This window comes from Hyperolius riggenbachi, chromosome 1, assembly GCF_040937935.1.
Source record: "Hyperolius riggenbachi isolate aHypRig1 chromosome 1, aHypRig1.pri, whole genome shotgun sequence".
Classification (NCBI taxonomy): domain Eukaryota; kingdom Metazoa; phylum Chordata; class Amphibia; order Anura; family Hyperoliidae; genus Hyperolius; species Hyperolius riggenbachi.
Genome location: NC_090646.1, coordinates 326,400,075 through 326,414,005, shown reverse-complemented (window position 1 = coordinate 326,414,005; position 13,931 = coordinate 326,400,075). Strand labels below are relative to the sequence as shown.

Sequence of the window (13,931 nt, the reverse complement as noted above, 5' to 3'; positions counted from 1 at the left end):
TAAATATGTTTACATGTATTTTACTGTAAATTTTAAGATTTTCACGTCAGAGGTCCTTTAAAGGACACCCGAGGTGAAAATAAACTAATGAAATAAACAATTGTATCTATCCTCCTTCTCCTAAAAATGACTTTTTAAGATATTCCACAGTTTTATTTCATATTTAAATCCACTTTTTATGTTTTTACTGTTTTATTGTTTTTGCTCAATTACACACTCATTGAAGTATGCCAAAGCTAACATCTATGAACTATTGACCCTTTTTATCGATTTCCTGCTCTCAGAAGCCATTTTCTGCTAGGAAAGTGTTTTATTGTTGTATTTTCCTATCAGTAAGGGTCACACTAGTCTGACCCAGTCCTGACAGGAACTGCCACTTTCATACCTGATGTCTAACTCTTTCAGACAGAGAAAGAGAAAAAGGAACACAGCATAGCTTTGTGTGCTTGGCACTGTACATACACATGTGTATCTCATCATGTCACATGTCACCTCGGGTATCCTTTAAACCTGAGCATCCTGGATATCATTAGCAACAAATGGTTTGCAATTGAATATGGTGTTTTATAAGCCCCAAAATCAGGTTCAGAATGTGAAGAAGGAGATGCATGGCCGGGCCTGCGCAGGCGCAGTGAGCCTGTCAGCTGAAACAGGACAGAAGGATCTGCGAGTGACTGCGAGGGCATGGGACGGCTGCAGGGGGCTGGTAGAAGCTTTAGGTGAGTAAAACTGTTTTTTTCAGCTAGGCTTAAGTAACCCTTTAATCACAAAACTCCCGAAGGGACTTTTACTTTATTTTTATTTTTTTTATATATATAACATTTGCAAAGGCTCTATAAATACCATTATAGGTTATCACAGCCTTACTTTTATGTATGGACAGTTGAAAGCTTACAAATTCAATAGCTACATTTGTGATACCAAAAATAAGGCACTTTTGAATTGATCATTAAAGTATTATTGGTTTTGTTAGACTGATATTAGTCTCTGTTATAAGAGAACTTAATTAAAAGGTGGCTAGAACGTTGTTCATTAGAACTCACAGTGCCCACTTTCTCTATGCACTACAAAGATGCCCTGGCGGAAGGCATTCACCTTTCTCAAATGTGTATATTTAAAAAGGGCACCATGGCAATTTGGGCTCTGGACAAGGCCTCTAATGGAATATCAGTAAAATTACTAATATTCCACTGCTTAATTTGGATATAAAAATATTGGTAATCTTTATCAGTAGTTTACTATAGCCCAACCTAACCTTTCTCTCACACAAGCCCTCCCTCTTGATGCCTAACCCTAACCTGGTACTTGGTCAAATTCTTTCCAATTGTTTTATTAATGATATAGTAGACAGAACACAGAGTAATGTAGCCATCTTTGCAGATGATACAAAAAGCGTTATCAACACTAAGACGGATAGTGACATATAACAACAGGATCTTGACAACATGGTCATATGGGCAGGCATATGGTAGATGAACTGTAATATGGATAAATGTAAAGTCATGCAACTAGAAAGTAACAATGATAGAGCACAATATAAAACAAGTGGCATACAGCTGGGAACATCAGACTGGAAAAAGGACTTGGGAATATTGGTTGATAACAAGTTAAGTAACCATATACAATGTCAAAGGACTGTAGGAGGCACCCTAAAATTGACTATGATCTAATATACGAATACAAAGATAGGAGTAATAGGTCTTACCTAACTCAAGGAACAAACCACATGAGATAGGAATAATGTTTGTTGATGCACAAAAGACGTATGTCTTTTGTGCATAAATAATCATATATCAACCTGCATATCAATAAAATATATCAACATTCAAGACAAGCTAATACCCTCAAATAGACCACTATATTCCGGAGGTTCTAACTAAAATTAAGTCACTCCTCAATAGAACAACATATATGAACCGCTGTGTTAAAGACCCGTTTTCCATTGGAGTAATCACACTGGTATATGCTGAGCTTACTTCAGACCACTCAGAATCAAAGTAATTTATTTTGCCACAAAATGCGGGAGGGGTGGGGAGTACAAGGGATGGGGCGGGGGGGGGGGGGGGGGGGTTGTACCCGTAATTGGTTTTGGCTCATACAGGTTCTAGAAGGATGGTTGGATGGTGAGAGTAAGTCACTCGAGCTGTTATTCTAGCTTTATTACCAAATGGAGAGAGAACTGGGAGTCACCTTAGAGCAGCAAGACCTACAGCACATATGGATGCAGAGTGCCATAGGTTTAATCTCCTCAAGCCTAATGGAAGAAAATTAAAGATTGTTATTTAGATGGTATCTTACCCCTGCTATGGACACAACATTTAAAGGGATGTACTGGTAGATGCTTTAGAGCATGCAATGCAGAAGGCACTTACTGCCATATTGGGTGGGAGTGTCCTAAGGCAAAAAGATTGCGGCTCAAGGTAAGAAAAAAAAACACGAGATGCTAGTATACTACTCCCTCTTTATAAATCCCTTGTGAGGCCACATCTGGAGTATGGAATACAGTTTTGGGCACTACACTATAGAAAGGATATTAACATACTAGAACAGGTACGAAGATGGGCAACTAAATTATCAGGGGGTGGTAGGTCTCACCTGCCAAGAAAGGTTAGACAAACTGGTTTTATCTAGCTTGGAAAAAGATGGCTAAGGGATGGCCTGATGAACATTTATAAATACATCAGAGACAGTACAAAGGCTTGGCAGATAAACTTTTTATCGCTAGGCTTTTACAAAGGACAAGGGACGTAATCTGCGTATGGAGGAAAAAAGGTTTTGCAATCTATTTATGACAGGGTTCTTTAAAGTAAAGTTGGTATTAATAGAGTTTTTAAAATGTGAAATATTTTACCACAGGAAGTAGTTATGACTAATTCTATATCTGCATTTAATAGAGGTTTTGATGCTTTCCTTGCATCCGTGGCTATAATTACTAGTTGGTAAGCCTCTTTCCTTTTTTGGGTATCCATGATTGCAGAGCTGTGCCGTAAACCCAATATTTATTGTGGTGGAGATTTACCTGCTTTTATCCTTTGTTGAAGACTTGTCTTTTGTTTTTGGACTCTGCGCTGAGCATATATAATTTACCTGTTTGTGAACTCTGGACATTGTTCTTCTCTCAGCAGCAGCCACTTTTGTTTCCTTGGCGCTAATACACATATGCAAACGTATAATTACTAGTTAATTTGTAGCAAAGTTGATCCAGGGAATTTATCTGACCCGGAGTCAGGAAATACTTTTTTTCCCCTTAAAGGTTAATTGGTCCAAGCCTTGTAGGTGTAAGGACCCCTCCTGTAGCGTGTTCTGTCCGTTGCAGTGGAGCTGCAAACGGACAGTTCTGGCTTATCTGCTTGCATTCGGTTGTGCATTCGCAATAAGTCTCATTGTCATTTGCAATCGCTCTGCAGTTCTGGGCAGCTCAGGAAGCTGTCATCATTCCACCAATTGCTTGTTGCAGCCGAGCTGCGGCCAGATAGCCCTGGATTTCCTGCATGCATGTTGTTACATAATACTGCATGTATTTCTTATGGGAGTCCTTTGCATTCACAGCCAGCTAGCAAATGGTGAGAAGCCAGCTCAGGATTGAATGATTACCATTCAGCTGTGTGGGAATTTGCATACCTGTATCCATTGACTGATTCCAGCATAAAAGTCTGCCTCCCATTTCATACCCCGATCGACAGAGCGTTCAGCTCTCTGAGTTGTCGTTGGGTCTATGCTGTGAAAGTTGTTATTGTAAGTGTATAATGCCTTCCTCTGTATTGTCATGTCTGCTGGACGTTTGCTGACCTGCGGGGGTCAGTGAAGTCCTTCTGATCCTGATAGTTAGATCCTGCCAGCACCACGTTGGTGACTGGTAATATTCCTTCTAGCCTTGTTCTTGAGGACGAACTATAGCAGCGGTTGCCATTAGTTCGCTCCTACCTGTTAGTCTTGTCTATCTCAGTGTGAATGTTGAAACAACGAATAGATTGGCTGAGCATTCCGTCTGTCTGTCTGTTGTCTGTCTTGTTATATGTCATTACTTGTGCTTTAGCTAGTGAGTTATTTGAGAGCTACATTTCATATATTGCGCATCAGCACGATATATATGTACTCTAGTCAGTCAGTTTTGTATTATTGTAATATTGTATTGTGTACCGACCTTTGCCTGCCTCTCGACTACGAATCTGCCTAATCCTTCCAATACGACTGACATCTGAATTAACGTGTATGACCCAAACCTGTTACCGACTGCGTCTGTTGTGTATTGTATCACATAGCATCTAGGCTGATAGGCGGCCCAGAGCTGCAGTTGCTCTGGGCAATCTTGCTCCCTTGTTCCTTACTCCTGTGTCCATCTGTAGAGCCTCTTCCATTATCCAGCTACTTAGCCTTTTTGCGCTGGGTGGTCAGAAAGTATGACCCCCCCCCCAGCATTACAGTAGGGTTTTTTTTTTTGTTTCTTTTTGCCTTTCCCTGGATCACCCTCATGCAGGAGAGAATGGTACCTAATACTTACTTATTTTTTATTTGTCTTTTTTCTTGTTGACTTAATGGAGGAATGTCTTTTTTCAACCAAACTATGTAACTATATGTAATGTACATATCCTTAAAACTCATATGAAAACTCTAGTTTTCTGTCATTCCTCAATTCCTAGTTCAAAATTCAAACTGAGAACCTTCATTTGACCTCTTTTGTATCAAATATGATTTTGCCTTTGTTGTGTAGAAGACAGACAAAGGGGCACAGAGTGATGGGGTAAGTGAGAAGAGCAATGCCCTCAGCAATCCTATTGGTAGTTCACTCTCCGTAATGCTGGGAGGAGGGTGAATGGGAAGGGGGACAGGTTGGGGTGCTGTACACATGCTATATTGTCACCCAAGGCAGGTTTTATTAGTCAATTTGGCCTAGTTTCATCTTGCGTGCGTACAAATGTTCAGTTCCTGCTCATATGAAGCTAAACATTTGCATTACCTTCTGTTCTGGGAAGGCAAAAATGCTTTACATAGCTTTCAGCAGGGGTCTGTTTGGTTCTGTTCGCCTGCCTAAAAAATCCTAGTGGTTCTTTCCATGACTTAATCAATTATTTTGTTACATAGATCATTTTATATTTTGATATTGTGGGTAATGAAAAGATCTTCTTTCCATATAAGAGGATAATGTATATAGTAATGAAATAGCTCCAGGCATTATATTCTCCTTTCATATCCAGGTATTCTGCTCTGTGAAACTTTGGATTTTTAAATTTCTTTAAATATCAAGCAAAAGTACCTTTAGCAATAAATAGAAGGTGCAATATAAATATGTTATACAGTTTTATAGTTTGATATACGGTGAGTTCAACTCTTCAGTAAAAATGAAATATTAACCATGTAAAGAAGTAGAGAAGTATGCAATTTTAGTATGTTGTTATTATTTATTTTATTTCAAATCTGGGCAGTGTTTCATGTCTTTTATGAATATCAATGTTTTTTTTCTATGTAATATTTTCTTTGGTGTCTGCGTGGGACAAAGTAACTGCAGTCATTGCCTATTACATCTAAATTTTCACTTGAACTTGAAATAGTCGTCATACTGTAGGTTCTTCATCTTCTCACGCACAGTGGTTTCAAGGTGACCAAGTATGCACTGTAGTGCACTGCACTGCACTTTCGCCATTCATTGTGCCAGCAACATAACTTGTGATGAATGGCAAAATTGCTGAATAACATGGGCAGTTTTTATCCACAGTGGCACTTTTTATTTTTAAACTATAAACGGTGCATCTTTTCAGGTTTCTTCCACCCAAATAAATCTAGTTGCTCTCCCCTCCTTTAGTTGTCAGAAGTAGCAATAAAGTTAATTCTTATTAAATAGTTCAAATGTCAAAACTGCCTATTCTAAAAGGTGAAAACAAGGTCTAGATTTGAAGTGCTTAATAAATGTAGGCTATCCTGGATTTATTTAACAATAATCTTGCTTCTGGGGAATAACGTAAGTGAAACAACACAAATCACGCTAATTCACTATCCTTCCAGTAAGTCTTACACTAGTCCAATTTGAATAAATTCATGCCAGGTTTCCAGTATAACTCGTGTTCCCCTGATGCTCAGAAAACATTTAAAGGACACCCGAGGCGAAAATAAAAGTGAAAAATACTACACCTTAAGTGCAGTCAAACTCTTCATACGTATGCTGTTAAAAATTTCCCAACATTTGGAGTAGCAATCTTTATTAGAACAATTTAAATAGTTAAATAAATATTATAACATTCATATTAACATTTTAAACAGCATTACAATTTTGAACTTGGTTGTTAGACTGGTGACTTATCTACTGTACTTATAGTTAAGTGAACTGTATTATACAAGGTTAGCAATTACTCTTCTTTTCACAATGCCCCCACCTTCATCCTCACACCTCTTCCATCTGTTCTTTCTTCCTTTCCTTTATCCCTCAGTCCATGGTGGAAAAGGTATTAGATTTACTCTTAGTGAAGAGACTTATCCAGAAAAGGGTATGTCTTTGAAGCAAAGGTTCTTTGAAGCATGTCTTGTCAGGCAATCTATATTTCCAATTTAACTAGATCTAATTTTATGATTTATTAGGATAAGTAAAAGGTGGTGGGTGAGCATGTAGAAACTCCAGTCCCACTTGTCAGCCGTCACCATATTTCTTTGTTGTATTTCTGTTCTGTTGGATGTAAAAAAAATATTTCTGTGTTCCATTTGTTGTGTGTGTCTGAACACTTTATTGGATACTTGACTTGTTTTACTGAATTATATAACTATATTACATTAAATCATAAAACCGACTGATAGGGAACTACTCATTGGTCAGCATATTTCAGTAAACAGCAAACTTGCAAAAACTCTGAATATATGTTCTGACCGCACATATTTCAGATTTGCGTAAATAATGTAATTCTGTGTACCTGTATAAGTGGGACTGAAGTGTTATCTTGTTTACAGTCAGCAACCTTATATGGCACGTCACTGCGATCCTTATTTCAGAAACTGAATGTAAAGCTTGTCTTGCAAGCCACTGCAAGAAGACTGTTTGCCTGTAGAAAGCATGCAATGCATCACTTCAAGCAATACATTTCAAGATCAACCTTGCAAGATGAAGCAATCCTGTAATGGATCACTGAAACCTAGGTTGCTGGTAAAGCTACCTACTATGCAAAATTACTACCATTAAAGCACTGCCATTTTTTGTGAAGGCGCTCTAATGATCATCAGTTGGTCCACAAAGTTGGTTGGACTATCTGGCACGGAAGTAATGTCATACCACTTCTTATCCTCCATCTGCTCTATACATTGACTTCAGCACTAATGTAAAGGCCAAAGAGAGGTAAAGTGGAGCAGGAGCAGACTCCCTTGGGAGCCAGGAAAGTATTATTAGCAGAATGTGCAGTGCAAGTATGGTGGTAACTTTCTACACTACAAACTACTTTAGATTTCATTGATTCACTACAAGATCTCATTAACCTATACAGTGTATAATAATAGTGTTTAAAAATAAATGATAACAAGATAAGAGAAAAAGGAATCCACGATGGAACTTTGAAAGTGTGTCAGAGTAAGAGATTATGGTAGAGATGTTGATGGGAGATTGGGGAGGATTGGTAACATATGCTTTTAACCCTTAACAAGAAAACAGTAAGTTGCATGCTGCATTAAGAAAGCATGGAAAGACTGCAGTGAATCCATAGAGTATCACAAGCATAAACTGGTGAGCTTGAGTTACAAATACGGTTGTAACCCAACTACTCAGTGTTGAGAAGCTTAACTGAACTGACTGCTGGCAGGTGCAAGAGTATTATTATCCTAATGTTTTTTTACGTACACCATACAAAGTTGTCGAATGGTTGAAAGGACCACTATTGCGAACATTTGTAAAATGTAAATTCTATATTTGTTCCTGAATAAAATGCACTATGAATTTATTTTTTCCTATTTCGCTGTCACTTACAGTAGGTAGTGAAAAATCTGATGGGTCTTGTCCATCTCTTCATGGATGATTCTCAGAGTTTTCTTTATTTTCAAAACACTATTTAATGGCAGTTACTCAGTCCACCTATCAAAATAGTGTAAATGAATCTGGCTGTCATATTTGTATAGATCCTTTTCAGGGAGTGCTTTTGTAAAGAATAAACGAAATACTGAGAATACTGAGAAAATGAAGAGATGGACTATTCCAAAGGCAGTCAGATTTTTATTGCATGCTGCATATGACAGTGACATAGGAAAAAAGTAACTTACAGTGCATTTTAATCTGAAAGAAATATACAACTTATAAGTATGTGAACAGATGTATTCTAAATTTTAAAAAAAGTTTGCAATAATGGTCCTTTAAACACTCCTCAAACCCTGCCAGTAGTTAAACTCAGAGCAATTTGATGTATTTAAGCTTTTGACAATATAATAAGTATTTCATATTTCCATTTACCAGGATCTGGAATGGAAGACTCAGTTGGAGAAGTTTCCATTCATGTTGAACTCTTCACTCATCCAGGAACCGGGGAGCACAAGATCAATGTAAAAGGTAAATGGAACGTACATGTGAAACATATTCACAAAGTAAACTGTGAAAGTGAAGAAACAAACAAGGTATTATGTAGCATAGCCAACATGGGTTAACTCAACTGCAAGTTTTAGTAGCATTAGGAAGGGAGAGGAGTGTTACAACTTCTACTAACTGGTAATACTGGCTCATCCAGGGCACATAGTCTAAAGGTACCCATACATCTAGTGATGATGGGCGGATTTGACCAAGAAACAAATCTCTCTCTGATCAAATCTGATTAGAGAGAGATCTGCCAGCTGCCCATACTCTGCAGGTCGATCACCGATCAATTTCATGCTGACATCTCTCAGGAATCGGCCAAGTCCATCGCCACCCGATGTATAAATGTACACCCTGTGTGTGCTTTTATATATTACCTGTCCTGTGTCAGCCACTGCGTGGTGTGCAACCGTCTTTGGAATCTCCCTCTCTTCTATACATGCCACCGGTGTGGCACATGTGACATCACACATGCACCACTTGCTAGAGGCTGGCTGCGTGATTACCACTAATGGAAAAGCAGGGGATTCCGAAGATGCGATCGCGCTGACATGGCCTGGAGCGTCCTTAGAATTACTGCGCCTGCGTAGAACGCTCCCAGCCACTGGAGCGCAAGCAGCGAGGTCGGCATCTACAACGGAGGGGATCCCGGGTCACCAGAGCTGCGGTGAGGGACATATTGGCTGCCAGAGGCTGGATGAGGTAAGTAGATTTTATTTTTTAATGTCCTCATTTAATGATATAGCCACTTTACGATACTTATTGAAGAAACACCTAAAGCCTAAACTACTTCCTCAAAGGAACCTGAAATGAGAGTAATATGAAGGCTTCTTTTTACTAATTATAAACAATGCCAGTTGCCTGACTTCTGTGCTGATGCTCTGCCTCAAATACTTTTAAGTCATTGGCCCAGAATGAACATGCAGATCAGATGCTTTGACTCCAATCCAACTCCACTTGCTTTTTAAAGGTGGCAGCATCTCTATTCCTCTCACTTCAGGTTCACGGTAAGGCTAATCCCTTCCTTGTAATTTCCCTAGTACCCTAAACCCACTGTTTTGTTTAGCTTTTTTTTGCACTAGAGCTTATTTATTGAAAATGAGTAAATGCAACAGAAAATGTAATTTGTGTTACAAGCAAAGAAGCAAATGATTCTTGTTGTCAGCAGAAATGGGCCTTGTGTACATATATATATATATATATATATAACAGATCAGAAAAACACAGTGGGCATATGCTTATCTAGTGTTTCCAGTTCAAATCCTTGTTAATACCCAACGCTAAACTTCCTTCCAAAAAGTGTAGCCACCTAATCTTAACCTCCCTCTATTCTACCCTCTATTCTACCCACTAACACTAACCCTACAATGTTATACTTACATTTAACATATAACATTAACTGATATCTTCTATCATCTATTTTGGCTTCCTTACATGGGGCGCAATTCTTCAAATGAGCAGTAGGTTTTCAGCAGATGCTGACCCTGATCCACAATGGCACTGATCATTTTGGCAAACATTACTATGGTTGGCATCTGCTTGCCAGTAATACATCACTTAATGATAACATTGGGCATCAGACACTATACATGCTTAATCAGCCTGTATTATCAAACAAGTCCCCCATACACACCACCATCACCATCTTCTCCTAAGCACCTTGCAAGGTTTTCACTTATGGGTACGGAACTCTTTTTTTGGTGCTGAGCAGTGCTGAAACAAGGTTCTCCAGCACCAGAGGCAAAAATGCCAAAGTGCTCCCCCAAATTGTGCCTGCCCCAGTAGAGGCAGCAGATGTGCATCCAGTTTCAAGTAGGTTCTCCTCCCTCCGTATAGGTAGCCTAATGCCACCCAGTATAGGAAGCCTTATGTTACCAGTATAGGTAGCCAGATACCCTCCCTAGGTACATGGCCAAATATGATAATTTTTGTTTCAATTTTTTTATTGTAACTTGGTTTTGTTCATCTATTTTTAGGACTTGTTTGAAAATCAGATGACGTTTAGGTCGCATTCATGTGCAAATATAAAACATTTTTAAGAATAAAAAAGCAACACTTTATGTGATCCATTTTATCAGAATTTAACAACTGTCTGTGTGTTGTGCTTTGCTTCCAAAGTTGTTGCCGCAAATGATCTGAAATGGCAGACGTCTGGGATTTTCCGACCCTTCATTGAAGTAAACATGATTGGTCCAAATTTGAGTGACAAAAAGAGAAAATTCACTACAAAATCTAAGAATAACAGTTGGGCCCCAAAATACAACGAGAGCTTCCAATTGTAAGCATAAAGATAAGCAAAACAATTTGTCTAAAACTGCAGTGTCACTTGCATGTTATTCATAAATATTCTTAAAAATGCACAATCCTTTAAGAAACATTTTATGAGTAATACTAGAGGATGTAGTCTATACATGTCTGCCAAGTAAACAGTAGTTTTGGCAGATTCATATATAAACATTCATGTTGACCCTTAGCACGTTGAAACTTATACAATGGCTTCCACACAGACATCAATGGAAGGGCTTCCACTATTGGAGAGCTTTCACATAGGGAGAGACTACAAAAGTTTCCCAACTAGTCCAATGACTAATGATCCATGTTCAAAACCATACACCACTGTGGGTGACTTTGTAAAACTAAATTATTCAGTCATACTCGTGGAAGGGCCTCTTATGAGCACACCCCCTATCACCTGAATAAATTTACCAAACCTGTAGGCTTCAAATATCACCTACAAAGGAAGTCATCCCAATGAATGGAACTTCCTATGAATCCAGACATCCCAGAGGGAACTAATCAATAACCATTTATATGAAGAATGGAATGTCCACAATAAAGTCCCAACTGTATTCCCTAAACTAAAATTTCAGTAACTACCCTTAGTTACACACAAAAACATTTGAAAGCATTTCCAAGCATTTCATCTGTGTAAAATCGTTTCTGTTCTCTGCAGAGAGCAGTAGAAACTTGCTTATCTCTGGTTATCAGCAAATATAATCATTGCCAGCTATAGAATCAAGAAAATGTATTCTTGATTCTACAATGATATTCCCAAAACTAAAATTACTCTTATATACACACAAGAACATTTGAAAGCATTCCCAGGCATTCCCTGTGTGTAAAATCATTTATGTTCTCAGGTCATCAGCAAATGTAATCTTTGCTGTGGCTCTCTGCATGTGTCTTCACTCTGCCTTCACCCTGGCAACAGCTGAGTCACTTCAGCAAAAAAAAGGAGGGGGTCAGAGTGAAGACACAGGCACAGAGAGATTCCTTCCTTTCCCAATGACCAGATACCGTATTTTTCGCCGTATAAGACGCACTTTTTCTTCCCCAAAATGTTGGGGGAAGAGTGGGTGCGTCTTATGCGGCGAAGGTACGGATTTCGGGATGCAGAGGTGCGCAGGGAAGCACTATATACATTACCTGCTCCTGCCGCCGCGCTCCTGGCTCCAATCCTGGCTCCCTGATCCTCTTTTTCCATCTACCGCTGCCCGCTGCTGCCCCCGCCGAACATCGCTGGCCGGTCTTAATTAGCCGCAGGGATACGCTATCAGCACACCACGTGTCGGGGTCACGCATGCCGCCGAACGCTGGCTGGTCCTAACTAGCCGCGCAGGGATACACTATCAGCACACCACGTGCGCCGGGGTCACGCATACGTATGTGTGACCCGGCGCACGCTGATAGCGTATCCCTGCGCGGATAATTAGGACCGGCCAGCGTTGTTCGGCGGCATGCGTGACCCTGGCACGTGGTGTGCTGATAGCGTATCCATGCGGCTAAGACCGGCCAGCGATGTTCGGCGGGGGCAGCAGCGGGCAGTGGTAGATGGAAGAAGAGGATCGGGGAGCCAGGAGCGCGGCGGCAGGAGCAGGTAATGTATGTGTACTCACACTGCCTGCACAGGGGGACACCGGCACTGGAGGACACACGGACAACGGGGCCACAGGCACAGGGGACGCTACCACAGGGGACACTGCTACAACAGGGGGACACTGCCACAACAGCGGGACACTGGCACAACAGAGGGACACTGGCACAACAGGGGGACACTGCCACAACAGGGGGACACTGCCACAGGGGACACTGGCACAATAGGGGACACTGCCACAGGGGACACTGGCACAATAGGGGACACTGCCACAACAGGAGACACTGCCACAACAGGGGGACACTGCCACAACAGGGGGACACTGCCACAACAGGGGGACGGGGGACACTGGCACAGGGGGCTGCAGGCAGAACAGGGGGACACGGCAGGCAGAACAGGGGGACACAGCAGGCACAGGGGGACACAGGGGGGACACAGCAGGCACAGGGGGACACAGCAGGCACAGGGGGACACAGCACATAACACTGTCCCCATATGTGGTGTAATAGTATGTAATGTAACTGGAAAGGGGGGGGGGTAAAAAGTCCTTAAGACACCCCTGCATCATAGACACACCTAGGTTTAGTTTTTTCTTTTTTTCCTGATTTTTGCCCTCTAAATCTGGGTGCGTCTTATATGCCAGAGCGTCTTATACGGCGAAAAATACGGGTACCTATATTCCCTAGTGGTAATGTTCAACTTTTGTGAATATGAAAGGAAAAAATGAAATATGTTGGACAAATCGCTGTTGCAATCGCTCAGCATTTTTTTTTAGTTTTCTGTACAGCAATTTCCAACACATTCAGAAGCAATTTTGTATTGCTTCCATTTGCAGAGCAATTGCGATTTGCAGATATATATGTTTTTTGTTTAGGTAGTGAAATCGCTGCAATACCGCTTTTGCACAGCTATTGCAAAGCGATTTTGCAGTGCTTGTATATTTTTTATTGGAGTGCAATTGCTCCAAAAAATGCTTCAGGTATCCATGATTGCGATTTCTCTAATCACAATCACTCCTGTGGGCTTGCAGCCATTGACTTTCATTTGCTTAGTGCTTTTAGAGCTGGTGGCGATCATCCCGTGATTCCAAAGTACATCTAAAAGTGGTCTAGTGGGCCATAGCCCTTAGACACTGTGACAAATTCAATCGATGTGACGGACAAAGATGTGATTTGTACCTTGGTCCCACTGCCACTCACCCTAGGTCACATTTCCATTTTCAGATTACAAATGCTTTGATTACTTAACAGTATATGACAATAATTTACTAAACAAGTGCAGTGCAGAGCACTGACGTGAAAGCTCTTCAAACATCTAGTCATGTGCATTTGATTGGATGTTTGATTTGACCAAAGTATAACTCAATGGGCCACCATCAGAAGGATACAGAAACCACTGTAAGGGCTAAAACCCACTAGCAGCCTTTTCTAAGCGCTAGTGATTTGAAAAAGCACTTGCTAATGCAATGTTATTGGGGATTTTTATAAAATCACATCACTCAAGTGGGATCACACCCATAGCATTACA

General features: G+C 40.4%; 1 protein-coding gene across 11 annotated transcripts in view; it reads left to right on the top strand.

Moving 5' to 3' along the window:
- UNC13A (unc-13 homolog A) overlaps window positions 1-13,931 on the top strand; it is a 384,964-nt gene that overhangs the window by 352,598 nt on the left and 18,435 nt on the right. For 6 of the 11 annotated variants that reach the window (XM_068233881.1, XM_068233874.1, XM_068233872.1 and 3 more), the window contains 3 exons: window positions 6,423-6,479; window positions 8,417-8,509; window positions 10,649-10,808. In XM_068233881.1, coding sequence (XP_068089982.1) covers window positions 6,423-6,479; window positions 8,417-8,509; window positions 10,649-10,808 — 310 coding nt within the window. The remainder of the gene's footprint in view (window positions 1-6,422; window positions 6,480-8,416; window positions 8,510-10,648; window positions 10,809-13,931) is intronic. The other 5 variants (XM_068233882.1, XM_068233879.1, XM_068233880.1 and 2 more) reach the window with 1 other exon arrangement.